The sequence below is a fragment of the Theobroma umbraticum genome, unplaced genomic scaffold, assembly GCF_002168275.2.
Source record: "Theobroma umbraticum cultivar Fairchild unplaced genomic scaffold, ASM216827v3 scaffold_31.0, whole genome shotgun sequence".
NCBI lineage: Eukaryota > Viridiplantae > Streptophyta > Magnoliopsida > Malvales > Malvaceae > Theobroma > Theobroma umbraticum.
The window spans coordinates 1,085,490-1,103,193 of record NW_018397283.1 but is presented as its reverse complement, the minus strand read 5'-3'; the positions used below and the strand labels follow the sequence as shown (position 1 = coordinate 1,103,193).

The 17,704-nt window shown below is 32.6% G+C and overlaps 2 protein-coding genes across 5 annotated transcripts; one reads left to right on the top strand and one right to left on the bottom strand.

Annotated features, from left to right (window-relative positions):
• Positions 1-232: 232 nt before the first annotated feature.
• PLPB (PAS/LOV protein B) lies at positions 233-4,211 on the bottom strand. 4 transcript variants are annotated; one of them, XM_021444124.2, is made up of 7 exons: positions 3,153-4,211; positions 2,681-2,888; positions 2,502-2,566; positions 2,260-2,339; positions 2,129-2,184; positions 1,979-2,042; positions 233-823 (listed from the first exon to the last, which is right to left on the bottom strand). In XM_021444124.2, exons 1-7 carry the CDS (start codon positions 3,700-3,702, stop codon positions 662-664), a joined length of 1,185 nt encoding a protein of 394 aa, XP_021299799.1. In that variant the 5' UTR covers positions 3,703-4,211; the 3' UTR covers positions 233-661. The 4 variants fall into 4 exon arrangements, with proteins under 4 accessions (XP_021299799.1, XP_021299801.1, XP_021299802.1 ...); XM_021444126.2 differs by having other exon boundaries at positions 684-823; positions 2,149-2,184; positions 3,153-4,208; XM_021444127.2 differs by having other exon boundaries at positions 724-863; positions 2,149-2,184; positions 3,153-4,210.
• A 5,481-nt stretch (positions 4,212-9,692) lies between these two features.
• LOC110428259 (heat-inducible transcription repressor) lies at positions 9,693-16,672 on the top strand. The gene is made up of 11 exons (XM_021444039.1): positions 9,693-9,841; positions 10,345-10,652; positions 11,398-11,475; positions 11,593-12,152; positions 13,541-14,170; positions 14,277-14,431; positions 14,829-15,013; positions 15,115-15,248; positions 15,353-15,690; positions 15,767-15,870; positions 16,178-16,672. The coding sequence occupies exons 2-11, from the start codon at positions 10,367-10,369 to the stop codon at positions 16,246-16,248; spliced, it is 2,541 nt and encodes an 846-aa protein (XP_021299714.1). The 5' UTR covers positions 9,693-9,841; positions 10,345-10,366; the 3' UTR covers positions 16,249-16,672.
• Positions 16,673-17,704: the final 1,032 nt, after the last annotated feature.

Below are 17,704 nucleotides of genomic sequence, written 5' to 3'. Positions count from 1 at the left end.
CTTGGTTAAGAAATCTTGAGCTTAACACTGCTCCATCAGACTACTTCAGAGTTAAGGTTCGGGTCTTTGTCATGATTTTTGTCTGTCAGTTCGATTTCATACGTGGTTAAGGATGAAATGTGAACTCTGTTTTTCCATGGCTTTGCTGATTCAGTACTGCTGTTTTTACCCATTGAAGATCTCCTCTCCTTCATACTCTTTTTGTCTACTTTCTGCCGAATTATACAGAATCTGAAATCCCAAATCTTAAAATAATTACTTGAAAACTTTATCATCCATTGGTAGCTTCAACCTACATGATTTACAGCATGACATTTTCCATCCATAAAGTAAAACATGCACCCAATCCTTTAGGATTTTACATTAGGATCATTGCATTTTCTTTGTAATGACATAGCTGATCTTAGTGCCAAGACAACTTATTCACCAAAACTATTATACCAAGGAAACCCCTGTAACAATCCCACTTTGATTACTCCCTTTCTTTTTTTTTTTCCTTCTAAATTTAGCATTTTCTCCCGTTTTACATTTTTACATTTCAGCTACTAGATGAGATTACAGACAGTATTCTCAGCTAGTAAGAGATTACAAGCACTGTGAGACTGGATTTTCAAGAGTTTGGTAAGTGATATATGACAGCCGCAAAGAATACAGAAGCCATCTATGACTTGGAGGAGCCAGCAGGGCCAGCAGAGATTGATGAAGTCCTCACTGCAACCTTCACAGCACCAACAGCACTAAGTTGCCTCATCTCAGGACTCAGCCCATGTCCATCCCGGTTCTTACAGTCATCCTCTATCTGAACGCCCACAAAGTAGGCTATCTGAACAGATATAATCAGTGTAAGAGAGGGCAAATCAAAGCTGCAAAGAGATATTCCATGATTCTTAGCATCGATCCATTCCAAGCACGCTTTAGATTAATATGCAATCAATCACAAAAGACAACAACTAAAACAACTATAATCCACAACTTTTAAGCAATTTATGTATTGATAATTGACAATAATCAAATGTTAAAAGTGTTAGCCTAGATCCCCACCTCTAGCAACATCCAGCATCACCAGGTTTAGCATCAACAATTGCAATATGATATTTGTTTTTCTTTTTGGACTCCATTTTTAACACTCAATCAGGGGATAAAAGATGCATCATATTTCAGCAATATCTGAAACGTCTACCAATAATGGATAGATAGCATTTCTATGATCATAGAACACCAAGAAATCATTCAAGTATGCATGAAAAGCTTCTGTTATGTATAAGCAGTTTTTTAATCATAGACTATGGGTGAAATTAATTAACTTGGAGGAAGAATAAGCTGCAGCTATCATGCTTAATAAGCTGCAGCTATCATGCTTAATAAGCTGTTTTATAATGCAAAGCAATATTTAAAACACAAGTTTTGAAACAATGACTTATAGCCCCTCAGAATGTTAAAGCCTCTTTACCCACACGTTCTAGTGTCAGTTATTCTGTTTAGAATAATAAACCAAAACTCAGACATTTCCAAAGTAAAGATAGAATGGAACAGCAAACATGCCAAGTACTAAAAATCCAGACTCTCAAATTTGACTGCTTGTATGCTACTAAGAATACTTAGATATACATGTTATATCTAAAATGTATTCTTCACCTAGTTTCTATCAAGTTTCAGAATGTATAATGAAAGATTTATGCTACAAAGGCTTATTCTGTACATACTGCATCAGCAATGGCAAATTTACTGACAAAGGCAGTCCTCTATTCTTTACACTGCTGCACAGATATTAGTCTGTATAATTCAAAGACCATGTATGTAAATCACTGATGCACAGATATTAGTCTTCTATCCTTGACTGCACCGAATGAAGCTGAAGGTATGCTAAGTTGACTAACAACAAGATCTAATATTCATCTCGTCAACAGAAAACAAACAACTAAGATTAGAAAATTTATCTGAACTTACAAAAGTTTATGCATAACCAATAATACATTACCTTGCCAGAGGCATTACGAACAGGAGATAAGTGAAGACGGTTCCAAAATGAACTTTTGTCCTTCCTGGTACAGTAATAAGACATGCATACTTAGACCTTACAGCCATAATGCCTTTCTTCAATAAACATTGGAAGTGAGAAAGTATCAACCTGTAACTTAAGATACGTACTGTACATGCTTGTTCTGTTTGAATGCTTTCCTTTATCTGGCAAACGGTAGGCAATAAATGTTAACCATGCACTCAGAATAGTTTAAAAGTCAAATTGGATAAAAGAACTACCTGATGTAGAGTTGAAGTATCTGTATCAACACCATTCAAGACTCTAAAATTATGCCCCAACACTTCATGTCTATCATAGCCTATAGAGGCAAAGAAGTATATAAGCAGCTATATAAACTGCATCTTTAAATAAATTTATAAAATGTTTTCTCTAGATCTTTCAATTATGACTGGTGAAATAATTATATGAGACTAAATCCATGATGCTTAATATTGGAAATTAGAAAAGCATATTGAAGCACCTGTCAATCTTAAGAAGGCATCACTTGCATAAACTATAGGCATGTCAGGTAAATGTGGATCAATTCTGCAAGCCCACGGAAATGTGTTGCCAGCAACAAAAAGCAAGGACATCAGAAATACAGATAAAGCAGGTTATCTACTATAAAGTAAGAATATTAAGAATTTGCAAACAACTCACAGTACAAAGCTTTGTTTGATTCTACCAAGTGATATATTTAGTGATGAACTAACGTAGCCTGGCCCAGGTACACTGCATCTCTTCCCACAGACCAATCTGCCGGTCAACTCACTACAGTGGGTTAGCACAGACAAGATGTTGTTAAATGCTGTTGCAGCCCTTCGCTCCTCAAACTCACCTGCCTTGCATGTCTCTTCGATATCTAATACTGTAATATAGGCTTGATAGATGAGAACTCAATCAAGTAAATCCAAAAACAATAATGGAAGATGAGGATATAGTGTCAACTTTCGTCGTCTAAACAAAGAGTGAAACATCAATTAACTGCAGATATTGGATGACAAGCTCTAAAGCAAATAAACATTGTTGATGGAGTTGTTAAGATGCTGTTTATGATAATATTTTCACATTAAATGTGCAGTTGATCAATCGATAATGGCTACACACAAAAAGTATAGCTCAAGAAACGAACCTTTACTACCCGAATCCAAGGACAAAACGCGACGCAATTCCAGCAAAGAATCGGAATCAACTTCCCTCCTACAAGACCCAAACACAATCTCATTCAAACCCGACCCATCCTCACTCAAACTCACCCCTCCATTCCTTCTCTGTTTCGTCGAAATCGGGACCTGAACCGCCACGAAATGAATCACCCTCCCGTCTTCTTTCCCAAAAACCGGTCTCATATGAAACAACATCCAAAACGGCGCACCATCTTTACGGTAATTCAACAAATTGACCTCAACACCCCTCTCTTCTCGAATCGCTTCCCTTATTTCCATCACTGTCCTTGGATTAGTTTTCGGCCCCTGAAATATCTTCCCATTTTGCCCAATCACTTCTTCTCGTGAGTAACCCGACATTTTCAAGAAGCCGCGGCTGGCGAAAACGATTGGGTGGCCTGAAATCGAAGGATCCGTGATGGTGAAATTGTCGGGTAATTCATCGAGAGCTTCGCGGACCAATTCGGAGTAAGGGGTGTTGAAAGATTGTTGGATTAAACGCAACTTTGAATCCATTTTCGTTGTTGTCGTTTCTCCAGGTCTGTGATTCTGGGTTTTCCAATTGGAACCAATCCCATGTGGGTAACAATTCTTTTCTTTTTTAGAGCTTTGCAAGAATTCCCAGACTGAAAAATACCAAAGAAAAAGCAAACAACAGAGGAATCCCAGAACAGAGCACCTTGAAAATCTAACAAATTACTACGAGAAGGTTGAAGGGCGTCTTAATTTTAACTTAATTACTAGTTCTAATTCCTGACAAGCTATATCTCAGTGAGGTGAAAATGGAGAGGAGAGACTGTAGAGAGATGTGGCTGTGAGAAGTGGGAAATTGGGAAAATATCTTTGGAAGTGGAACTTGGAAGCGAATGAACAACGATGACTGAGCAATGCCCATCAATCGTTTGTCGTGTAGATGATTCGAAAACAAAGGCTTGACAATATTTTGTGATGATTGGGAGTTGCCAATCGGTGAAACTTCTACTGCTACAGAAGCAAAGAGATTGGTGACAATCCGTCAAAGTGAAAAGAACAAGACACTGTATTGTACTAGATTTTCCAAGTTTCCTGTTTTGACTACTCTATCCATTACTTTGGCTTTTGATAGATTTTAAATGAAATTTATAATTAATGTATTTTTTTAATTATTTTTAATCTGTATATATACATACCCGTAAATAAATTTTCTAAAAAGTTGTTTCAATAAATTGACACATCATATTTTTACTATTAAATCGTGTATTCAAGCATTCTAACATGTGAAATTATGAAAATTAAAACTAGTAATATGATTTTTTTTATGTTTAATATAAAAATAGTAAGTATATATTAATATGTATAAAGTATTGATTTTGTAACTTACTCTTAGATGGTGTCTGAGTCTTACAATGTAATATGATAGTTGGAAAAATATATTATAATGTTCGGTATATAAGAGAAAGTATATATATATATAAAGTAATCAAAATTTACCTTAGTTAACATAATAATTTAAATTAATCATGTTCTTAATCAAGATCATCTATTTTTTAAAACACCTCTTAAACACGTTATTATTAACTATAATTGATGTTAAACATTAATGTGTGGTTAAATAATTGAATTGATCAAATAATTTTAACGTGATTAAATTCGTGAGAGTCACTTGTGCTATGATAACAAAAGAAAAAAATAAACATAATATATATTTAATGAAAAAGAGAAAAAAAAGGGAAAAAGAAAAGTAAAGTGTGTTTTTAACAAAATAGTATTTTAAAAAACTGATATTGAATTGACGCGTTACAAAATTTATAAAGAATTATCTAATAAATTAGAATAAATTATCATAAAAAATAAATAATAATAATATCGATGAAAGTAAATGAAAAAAGGTAGACAGTTATGAATTATTTGAACAATTGCTTTAAAGACTTTCTGTTTACAGTGATAATTAAAAATTTAAAATTGGTTGACTAATCGATAAATAACTATACAAATAAATTTTATTCGTAATTTTTGGTATAAAAAAATACAATAATCATATAATAAGAATTTATATTAAATACATTAACTCTTTCAACTTTTAACCACAATTACATGTAGATCAATTACTTTTTAAAATAAACACTTCCTCTCCAAAGAATATTTTCGATCAACACATTAGTTAATAGTTTTCAAAATAAACACTCATTTTCAAAAAAATATTTTCTAATTACATGTAGGTCAATTAGTGTTCAAAATAAATACTCTATTTTAAAAGAATATTTTCATTGAACACGTTGGTTAATAGCTTTCAAAATAAATATTCTATTCCAAAAAAATATTTCACTAAACATGTTAATAAACCTTCAATATTTTTATTAATTTAAGAACATGGCAATATTTTAATTATAAAAATCACCATTATATAAATTATAATTTTTATTTAAAAATTTGTCTCTCTTTTTCACAAAAAAAAAAAAAACCCTCCACCAGTTACTCGTCCCTTGTGGCATTCTTTGAGAGAGCATCGATTTAGGGCTCATGATCATATTTGGCAATGAGGTGACTGACAGGTATAAAAAAATGTTGTTAATCAAATAAAAAAAATAAAAAAATATTTTTTATATTTTATATTCAGATATTATTATTTATATATTTAAAATGAAATATTTATTTTAAAAATCAATAAATTTATATGTAATTGTAATTAAAAATTAAGTTCGTTCATATATTTTGTAAGGTAAAAATCTTACCTTATGTGGGAAGCATTTTAAGGAAAGGCCACTCCACGACAAAGTAGAAAAGTCGGAAGGTTCCTAGCTAATTTACGCAACAATTCAAGCAAATCGCTCTCAACCTCAACCCACTGCTAACCCAAATTTGTTCACAAAAGTGTGGACCCCCCGAGACCTTGCTCCATTATTGATTCTACCATTCAACAAATTTCTCCAAACGGTTTTCGACAAAAAAAAAAAATTCCCTAATTTTGAATTTAAAAATCAATAAAGAAATTTGCCTTGCGGTGGATATTGAGTTTCAAATGGCACTGACAAATATTTACAAGCTATCCGAACCCGAATAATGATATTTTATTATCTTATTTTAATCTCAATGTATAAGATATATTTTATTTTAAATTTTAAAAATCAAACAAACGTATTTTATCTTAAATATTATTATTAACAACGACAAGAGAAAATAGAAAGAAAGGACGGCAAAAGATCCTACTTTGATTCTTATCCTTAAATGGCGTCATTTCTATGTCGTCGTATTTTTTTCACGTTATTTTTCTGCTACGGTGACGTTGTCACGTGACAAGTGTAACGGATTGGTTAGCCTGGTTCTTGTCCTCAAGTGGCGGCCGTCAAAACCGAGGCCTGCAGCCACTGAATTTGTTGAGTTTTGAGATAATTACGACTCAGACCAACTTGTGTTGCTACGCGTCGCCGCGTCTCCACGTGTCCCGTGTCTAATATGGTAGTGTATCGCTTAGATTACTAGTAGTAGTATTCGGGCCTACGGAATAATTTCTCGATTTAGTTCCAATCCAAAATTACTACGTGAATTAGCCCCAGAGGAGTTTGATCCTTAAAAGGAGAACGGGGTAATTTCCAAAAAAAAAATGTAAATTTATATAATAATACACTATTATAACACACGATTAACCTGTTTAAATAAGTATCATAAATTGATTAAATATATTATATTATACAAATTGACACCATAATATCATTAATTAAACAGATAAAATGTTATATGTGGATTAAGCAGATTTAACCAGTTTAAGATACGAAACACGATAACTTAAATTTAAATTCGTTTAATTTTAATCGTTTTCTTGTCATGGTAATGGGTCTTGTTCAAAAAATACTAATTAAAAATAGTTAAAATAGTATTTTAGAAAAATATATACACTAATGTATAAGATAAAATAATTTAAAAGGAAAATAAGATTTGAAGTAAAAGGAGTATACAAGGAAGAAAAAAAAAGCTACAGTTATAGATTAAATTAAAAATTATGTTAATATCTTTTTATTATATATATTTGGCATAATGCTCAAAAAGCTTCTAAACTATTTAAGAAAATTTAAATAAGTTTTTATTATTTGTTTACATTTAATCAAATTGTTTTATTTTTATTTTAAGTCAAAATAAATCATTATAATTAATAATTAATTAATTACAATTAGTTAAAATCATAATTGTCATTTTATATTCATATGATATTAATGTGAAAAGTAAAAAATATTACATAATTATATTATGGTTAAAAGACTTATCTAGTCCTTATATTTTTTAATTTTATCCAATTTAGTTCCTAAACTCCAAATTAAAGCAATTTAATCTATTGATTTTAGAAATTTATTTAATTTAGTCCCTTATACTAACAACATCTAATTTTACAATTAAGGAGATGACATCAGCACTAATATAGCACATTTTTTATAACATGGCATTTGATATGATAACGTAGCATGCTATGTGGCATTAACGTGATGGCGTGGTAATGTCACGTGGCATTAATATGATGATGTGGCCAATCAAAAAAATTTTAAAATAAAATTTTTTGACACTTTATAGGGATTAAAATAAATAAAAAAATAATATACGGACTAAATTGAGTAAAATTGAGATGCTGAGGAACTAGATTAAAATTTTTTTAAAAAATATAAATCTTTAAGTAGATTATTGATATACTTATTAATATGCTAAATATTTAAATGCAAAAGATTTATGGTGTTAAAATATATACATGAATATTTTTTTACTTGATTATTTGATTTTAAAATATATATTAATTAATATATTTGGTAAAACCTAAGTTTGAATTTTCTTTTCATAAAAAAATTTAGAAAAAATTTTATACTTAAAGTCAAATTTAGATGAATAACTTACATTACATTATAATAAAATAATATAAAATAATCAAAAAAATTATTTATAATAATATAAAATTTTAAAATTTATTTAATTTAGTTTTCAACTTTAGCTGAATTTAAATTAGTAAAATAAATTGATTTAGTTTTTTTAAAATGAAGAATGAATATATGGAGTTAGCAATAATTATAAAAATAATTCGTCGTTCTAGTTTGCTTAATTTGAACATGGCGAACCTCTTATTACAATTATAGAATGTTAACTCTAGTCTTTTAATTAATTATTTATTTTTTATGTTTTTATTTTGTTTAATATTTCAAGTTATATTTTTTAAGTTGAAATTTTCTCAATTAAATACAGCATTTATGATTGATAAATTTAAATATAATTGTAAATATTTATATCATTTTATTTTATTAATAAATTTTTTGTATATTTAGATTAATAGTTTAAATTTAAATTTAGCAGAATTTAATTATGGTATTTGAATTTATATAAAATCATTTTATAAGAAATTTTGAGTAAATTTAAATAAAAGGTAAATTGAGTAAGAGTTGAATAATTTCAAAAGAATTGATATTTGTAAATTGTAAAAATTGTAACTAAGTCAACTTATTTTACTAATTTGAGTTCAGCTAAAATTAAAAAGTAAGTTAAATCAATTTCAAATTTTCATACTGTTATAAGTAGAAGAAAAAAATTTTAATTTATTAATTTATATTATTTTATTATAACGTAATATAAGTTATTCATCTAAATTTGACTTTATACATGAAATTTTTTTAATTTTTTCTATAAAAGGAGAATTCAAATTCAATTTTTACAAAAAATATAAATTAATATACATATTTTAGAATCAAATAATCAAATAAAAAAATATTTATATATATGTTTTAACACCATAAATCTTTTATATTTAAATATTTGACTTATTAATAAATATATCAATAATTTACTTAAAAATTTATATTTTTAAAAAAAAAATTCAATTTAGTCTCTTAACATCTCAAGTTTGTTCAATTTAATTATTGTATTATATTTTTATTTAATTTAATCCCTATGACATGGTAACTTTTTTTTTTGAAATTTTTTTTAATCTGCCATGTGATACTAACCTGTCAACATATCAATGCTTGTATCATTATATTAGTACTATATGGCATTGTCACTTCATTAAAGTGTACCACGTTAGCCAAGAATTGGATAGGTTTTTTGACCATTATGTTATTATGATAAATTAACATGTTACATTATCATTAATTATGATACGATGCTAATGTTAATATGTTATGTTATTATCAATTATGATACGTTAGTATTTTATATTACAAATATCATTTTAACTAAGTTAATAATTAATTATAAAAATTTATTTGACTCAAAATAAAAATATAAAAATTTAATTAAATATAATAAATATATAAAGATTTAATTAAATTTTCTTGAATAGTTTAAATTTTTTTAAATATTATGTCTTTATATTTATTTTTTTATAATTTTTATGCGCTCCAGCAAACTGCTCTGGGGCCAGATGGAAATGGCCTCGAGCAAACTGCCCTCAGCCTAGCCGCTGAGGCCCATTCCACTTCTAACAAGGGCCGAGCCGAAAGCTGATCAAAACGCAAAGCAAAAAGCCTAAGCCGCCAAAGTAATGGACCCGAACCCGAAAAGAGAAAATCAGACGGTCGGAAATACCCGATCGAACAAAAACGATCTTCGTTAAAATGTCCCGTCAGGAAATTGGATCTCCCATTTTCCAGGCACCAAACAATTAAAATACAGAAGGAAAAGAACTTCACAGCCTTTGATCTCCGATCAGGTAAACCTCTCACGGTTTCATCTTTCTCATCATCTCATTCCTCTTCCTTCTTCTATGATCAAAAACAAATCGTTCAATCGCATTTTTGTTCTTGAATTTCATCTTTGCTTTTTTTGTTTTTTAAATTTTCATCTTGCTTTTGATTTATTTCAGTGATTTTATTTAGCTAGAATTATGATTTTGCTTTTCTTTTACTTGAACTTTATTTTGAACTTAGAGAGCTAAAATTGGAGGCGCTTTATAGAATTAAGAGCAAGGGCAAGGAATTCGGTTAAAGGAAAATGGTGTAGTTTAGGTTATTGTAGGAAGGGTAATGTTTGGGAGTGATTTTGTTAACTCAGCTTTCTGTACATTAAACATTCACTTTTGTCGAGCCAAGTGAGGAACATGATGGATTCTGAAAGAGAAACAAGCCGGAGACATGGCGTGTCTTACTGGCATTCTTGTTTTAACTTGGTTCTTCCATTATTCTGACTTGTAAAGTATTGTGTTTGATTTTGCAGAAGCTGATCGTGGTGTAAAACAATGAATTTTCTGCTGCCTTTGCGGTCCAATCAACAGGGAACGCCAGAACCACCTCCAGTACCAGAAGAAGTGGTGGAGTCGCCTTACGTTTCTAAATCTGCAACAACTTTGGAAGGGCTTATAGCTGAAGATCCATATCCAGAGTACCCCACAGTTGAAAATCATGGTGGAGAAACCAATGGATTTGAAGGCGAGAGTGCTGATGTTGTGAGTGAAAAGAATGGTTCTGTTCTGGAGAGTCACACTGATGTTTCTGAAGGAGATGGATGGATCACTATTCCATATAGTAAGTGCACACTAACCACTAAAGCTAACTAATCTACTCATTGTGTTTCGCAATCCTTGATTCTTGTAGTTTATTATTGTCTTTAGTTGTGGTTTTGACTTTTGATGATTGGCTTTTACTCATTTTCTTTCCTTTTTCTCCTGTCCTCATTCCTTTTAAAAAGGTTAAATTTGTAATATAATGATTTGTTTATATAGGCCATTGTTTTGAGTGTTTGACTCTATTGTATTCATTGAATCAATCTGGTTTTAACACCAAAAAATTGAGGTTGTGTAGGAAGCCCTCTGGCCTGATTTTTGTATAACATTTTGATTGTTGATTTTTACAGCATCTGGAACCTAGACTGAGTCCAGAGAGGTAAATGCCGTAATCACTGATTCATAAAAGTTTAATATTACCAGTTTTGATGGTAGGAGAAGTTAATTTTGGTCATCTGGTTGTTTAATAAGGTAATCTTTTGGTAGGCTACGGTTTCAACTGTGGGAGTCGTTCATATGAAATAGAATTGTGCTTGTGATGGCTTGTTACTTTTCTTAAGGTTCACAATGTTGGTTAAATTATATTAGGTATATTTTAACTTGATAAGAATTTCCTGACATGATTGAATGAAATCTTATATACAAATTTTATCTTCCTGAAGTTTGTATTTGGTGTGTGTTCTTGAGACTTGATCTACTTCCTGAATTTATACACAGTTTATTTGATATTTCTTTATTGTATATCTAATCTTGATATGCTTTTGCAGAGGATCTCCCTGATGATTGGAATCAGGCACCAGACATACATTCTTTACGTTCCCTGGATCGTTCTTTTGTTTTCCCTGGTACCTTTTTCTTTTGTGAACCTCCTGCGTCATTCAGATTTTTTATGCAGTTGATTCATTTTCACATAGGAGATATTGTGCTTGTAACATGGAACTTGATCTTGGTTTCTTCTCCAGGTGAAAAAGTTCATATTCTAGCATGCTTATCAGCGTGTAATCAGGAAACAGAAATTATTACCCCATTTAAAGTTGCTGCAGTGATGAGCAAAAATGGCATGCGAAAGGGCATTGAGAGACAAAATGGAAACTTGGAGGTTGAGACAAATTCAGTGCCTGGAGGAGTCGAAGTGAGTCCTAATGGTGCAGTAATGGATCAGAATGGTGACAACTTGGAGAAAGAGAGGATTGATGCTGCAAAGGATGTTTCTGCTAGTGAATCATTTCTTAGGATGGAAGAGCACAGAAGACAGACTGAAATACTATTGAAAAGGTTTAAAAACTCTCATTTTTTTGTCAGGATTGCAGAGTCAGGTGAGCCTCTATGGTCCAAAAAAGGTGCTTCTGATTTGTCTCAGATGGATAGTCAACAGTCTATTGCGAATGAAACCAAAAACACTGCCAAGAACATATCTAGTCTAAATGCAGTTATTGATAGTGGAAATTTTGATGCCAATGTTTCTGGTGGAGTAGCTAGAGATACTGTTAAGTGTTGCTCTCTTTCCAATGGAGACATAGTGGTTAGTACCACAGAACTTCTACATTGTTAATGACATTGTTTTCCCCTTTTCTTTGACTTGGATAAATGCTGCGGAAGTATTTGCACTTAATTTTTTTAGCTGACAGATAGCATGTTAATTGTTTCTATTTTATATGCAAAATTGATGTTATTGTAACTTTTAATTGATATTTTTGTCTGGATTATGCTGGATGTGTTATGGTGAACCTAAACATCCATTTGGTGTCGTAATTGCAGTGTGTTTAAAATTGCTGACTTGCATAGGGATGAAAATGGCAGGGGGCAGGGACGCAGGCAAGGAATGCCCTCTTTGCTACTGTTTTTGCCTCTTGCTCGAACTATCACTTTCTGCTCATACCTCCAATTAGAGGCTAAACCGTTCTCCCAACCTTCACTGTCAAAGACTGGAAAGAATGCTCCTCCTTTTCCTGACTGGAAATTCTTTAATTACAAAAAGCTACATTCATCTGGATTTTCTGGGGAAGCAAACAGAAAATATAAAATGAACAAGGAGGAGAATACATAGATATTTTGGAGCCAAGTTGTTGAAAAGAGAAATTGGACATTTTGATGATGAGATGGGGGTACTATTGGTTAGTACCTTGATGTCATGTAGAGCTCCTTGCATCCATCTTCCATGGATATTTGCTAGTTAGACCTTGCTGGATGATATAAAATTTGGTTTGCTGGTGCAATTTGGGAAATTTGAGCATGCAGATGATTCTGATGGAAAAGAATGATTAGACTACGTTGTTTGCAGCTGCCAAAAGAATCCTAATTGATTAAGTTTTGGCCAAGGGAACTAATCAGTTGTTAAAGATCTGAGTTGAGAAAAGGTAGGTAACTTGGAGAAGTATAAAGATAGTTGCAGGTAGGATAAAAATATTTGATAACATTACTGGAGAGAAGAGAAGATGGAAAATGGTTAGTTGAGCTTAGGAGTACGTTTTTCCACACTCGGTATCTTGGTAGAAATCTGGGGCATTCAGCAAGGAAATTCCTGCCATTTCATTTGGAGGCTTCCTTATGAGGGCTCCTGATAGCCAACTTAAAAGACATTGCTACTCATGTAAACTGAATTTAATGAAATGATATTTTCAATATACTACATATTGCAACCTGGCCACTGCCTTGTTCTTGTTCCTAGGCTTTTTTAAAAATTTACTGCAGGAAGCTTATTCTGATTCCAAACTGCTTTCAATTAACTGTTATCTTGCTCTGGTTCTGCAAACTGATTGCAGAAGCTCTCGGGTGCAATTCTTCTATTTTGTTTCCTAATTGTTTGTTTTATCAGTCATATTGACTTGAATCTTATTTTGCTAGTTGCTAGGTGACTTGTTGATGTAGACTACTGATTCTCATACTACGTCTTTGTTTGGAAGGATGCAGGTACTTTTACAAGTGAATGTTGTTGTTGATTTTCTAAGAGATCCTGTCATTGAAATTCTTCAGTTTGAGAAATATCAGGACAAAAGTCTGTCTTCTGAGAATCAGGAAAACTTAGTTTACGAAAATCAAGACCCATGTGGAGAACTGTTGAAATGGTTGCTTCCTCTGGATAACACTCTTCCTGCACCTCGTACTTTATCTCCTCCTTTAGGTTCTGGTACTGGAATTGGTAGCACATCTCAGAGGTCTGCCTTTTCTGCCTCCTCTGGCTCTCAGCTCTTTTCTTTTGGTCATTTTAGAAGTTACTCTATGTCATCACTTCCTCAAAATGTTGCAACTCCTCCTGGACCTGTTAAAGCCCAGAGTTCTAAACCATCGTTTGACCTTGATGAGTTGGATCATTACTCTTCTCAGAAGATTTTGAAGAGTCAAAGAACAGGGACTGAAGGGCTTTTATCCTTCAGGGGTGTGTCACTAGAGCGAGAAAGATTTTCTGTCCGTTGTGGATTAGAAGGGATCCATATCCCAGGAAGAAGATGGAGAAGGAAACTTGAAATAATTCAACCTGTTGAGATCCATTCTTATGCTGCTGACTGCAACACAGACGACCTTCTTTGTGTTCAGATAAGGGTAAAGCTTAATGTTCAGTTTTCTGATAAATCATAAATATTTTCTCTCCAATCTCTATGGACATAGTCACTAGGTTCTTCTATTCACTCATGAAGCTATTTTGCAGAATGTTGCTCCAGCACATATACCAGATATTGTAGTTTACATAGATGCTATAACAGTTGTTCTGGAAGAGGCTTCAAAAGGCGGGCCACCTACTTCCCTACCAATTGCATGTATTGAAGCTGGTGATGACCATAATTTGCCAAATCTAGCTCTCAGGTTGTTTTTTACTTCGGGTACCTTAATTTACTTCTAATCATCCTTTAACTTTTAGCATTTTAGCATAATGATCAGGTATCCACCAAGAAAAAGAAAAATATGTTCATCTTTTGTTGCTGTATCTAGCCATGCTTGCTTAGAATGTATGGCATAATGTTGCTAGTACATTTTTAATGAACAACAAACCCAAATGGTTGCAGAATATTAATGACTAAATTAGTAATAAACACTTGCACACACAAGGACTGCCTTTCGGTGTATATGTATATGGCCATTATCTAATATCTTGAAGTGTGTTTGGAATTAAGGTTTAGTTGAGTTGTACTTACTGTCTTATGGTGCTGTGAAAGTAGGAAGAGTTGTCTATTCCCCTGAGCTTATTAATGGTTTTTTGCAGGCGGGGTGAAGAGCACTCTTTTATTTTAAAACCAGCTACTTCTATGTGGAAGGACCTCAAAACTTATGGAGAAAAGTCTAAGTTGTCCAGTTTACGACCCCCTTCTATGACTTTTGATAGAGAGGGAAGTGCTTCGACAGTTAACCAGTATGCAATTATGGTAGCATGCCGTTGCAACTACACTGGTATGTACATTTCTCTTAGTTTACAGTATCATCTGGCAAATTTTGTGTTAATTACTTGTTCTAACTATTAACATGTCATTTTTTTTTTGTGTTGAATGCAGAGTCAAGATTGTTTTTCAAGCAGCCAACAAGTTGGAGACCACGTATCTCTAGGGATCTTATGATCTCAGTTGCATCTGAAATGTCAGGACAATATTGTGGGCCCAATGAAAGAGTCACTCAGCTTCCAGTTCAGGTTTTATACAATTGGATTCTCTCGTTCTTGCTCGCTCGCTCTATCTATGCATCTATCTATCTACCTAACTATGACAATTCTCATTCAACTGGTGTGATTGTCAGGTCTTAACTCTTCAGGCTTCAAATATGACACCTGAAGATCTAACCATGACAGTTCTTGCTCCAGCCTCCTTTACCTCACCTCCTTCCGTGGTATCATTGAATTCTTCTCCGACATCACCAATGAGCCCATTTGTTGGTTTTTCTGAGCTTGCAGGGAAAGCAAGTAGTGTGCACAAGCTGAGCTCAATGTCCACTGCATCAGAGAATCTGAAACAGAATGGTGATGCTGGGGCTAGGTTTACTTCTTTCAATGAGCAGTTGACTCCAATAGCTGATGTCATTCCAACTTCTGGTTTGGGATGTACTCATCTCTGGCTACAGAGTAGAGTGCCATTAGGGTAATGCATCAACTTTTCTAATATTGTTTCAAATTGTGAATATAGAATTGGTATTAATTCACATTGATTGCTTCAGATGTGTTCCTGCTCAATCTACAGCTACCATCAAGCTTGAGCTACTTCCATTGACCGATGGCATAATCACTCTTGACACTTTACAGATTGATGTTAAGGAGAAAGGTATCCATCCGTTTAATTTCCCCTCTTATGATTAGCCATACCCATATAATTGAACTATGTTAGAAGAAATGTGTGGTTTATGCGTCTTTTCTGGATCAATTGTATTTAACTGTCTCTCTTTACCTGCCATTAAGGTAGATTTATGTTTACATTGTTGCTAGCACGTATAGCAGGTTTTATTCATTTCCTTCTAATTCTTCATTCTGTAAAAGTTTTACACTTTTGTATTAAATATCATCAAATGTAATGCTTAAGGTCTATCCTCAAAGCTAAAGTTCTTATGGAGAATCTGTTTATTGTGCAACAGGTCTTACATATATCCCTGAGCACTCACTGAAGATAAATGCGACTTCTAGTGTCTCCACAGGGATTATTTAGGATGGATTGCAGCTTGTGTTTCTTATGTCATGTTATCTTTAGCCATCAAGGATTTCAAACATCATTCATTTTGTTACTCGGTATTGGGCTTCTAGTGCCATATTGTGTAGAATCTTTGGTACCAATGTAGATATCTTCCTGTGTTTAGCAGAAAAGGGATTGTCTTGCTAATTCGTCTGAAAACTTCGGCCACGAATGATTTCTTGTAAACTGCAATCTTGAGAATGACATTTGTTATATACCCCCTTTGATGGGAAAGAAATGTTCTTTGTAGATGAAACTAGAGGCGTGAAAGTGTATCAGTTGCAAAGAAATCACGAGAACTTGAGTGCTTTTTAGATATTCAGTCCACACAAAAACTTGTTAGTATTCAAAGACAGCCATGTTACGCTTCCAAAATAGTGAATTTATAATTTTCTGTTGAGTTTGTAGCATCCCTGGTTCATGTGTAGCTCCAATGGCTGGAATTTGCAGGTCAAGAAGACTAGCCCTGGTTGTGACTATAAGAGATAAGCCAGGCGTTCTTTCTGTTCTCTATCTATATTATTTTCATTACCGGTCATTAGAATTCAGACTTCAAACTTATGTTTTTACACTGTTTTGTTTTGCATTTTTCATCTTACTCTGCCTTTTGAATATGTAGGCATTTCTGCATTTGGTTTGGGGCAGGTGAATATTATTAACATCAAGCTTAGGTTGAGGTTGTCGAGCATGGATTTTCGATCCAGGCTTGTAGCTGATACCAATGAGCTGCTGAGTGTGAACTGTGAATGGTAATCTTGATTCTTGACATATAATACAGAATTGTTTTTAGATGCACATGGCCAGGGTAGCATTTGAAAGCCATGAGAAAGCACAGGTCGACCTTCACTTGGGAACTAGCTTTCCTTCACGAACAAAATAGCCTATAAGAAGTAGGATATAGTTAGAGGATAGGTAAGAAAAGTCGTAAGAATAAGAAAATCCTAGTTGAAAATCTTGACAAAAATAAATGCTGTTCGGTGGCTTCACCTGCCAACCTTGATGCTGCAATGCTGAATTGTTGTATATATAAATATATATATATATATATATATATATATATATATATATATATATTCGAAGTCAAAAGAAAGAAGCAATTCCTTGAACAGGAGTTCGTCAAGTTTGCTTGGGCTACCCATACTCTATTAAATCTTTTAAATTCTTTTTAAGTAGTATTAATTTTCAGGTATGGACTAAAGAGTATAGGACAGCTGTTGGGGTTTTGATGATTTTCTGGTATATTTCAACTCATTCTTAATTTCACTTTGTTTTTTATGTCATGCCATTACTTCTACTGGTTTGAGAAACAAAAGGAAGTAAAATTGACAGCCAATTGAATACTTTTAGATTTGTCAATGAAAGGATTGTAAACGTCATAATCTTTCAAATTCTTTTTTTTTTCTTTTTATAGCAAAATTTTGGGACTGAGGAT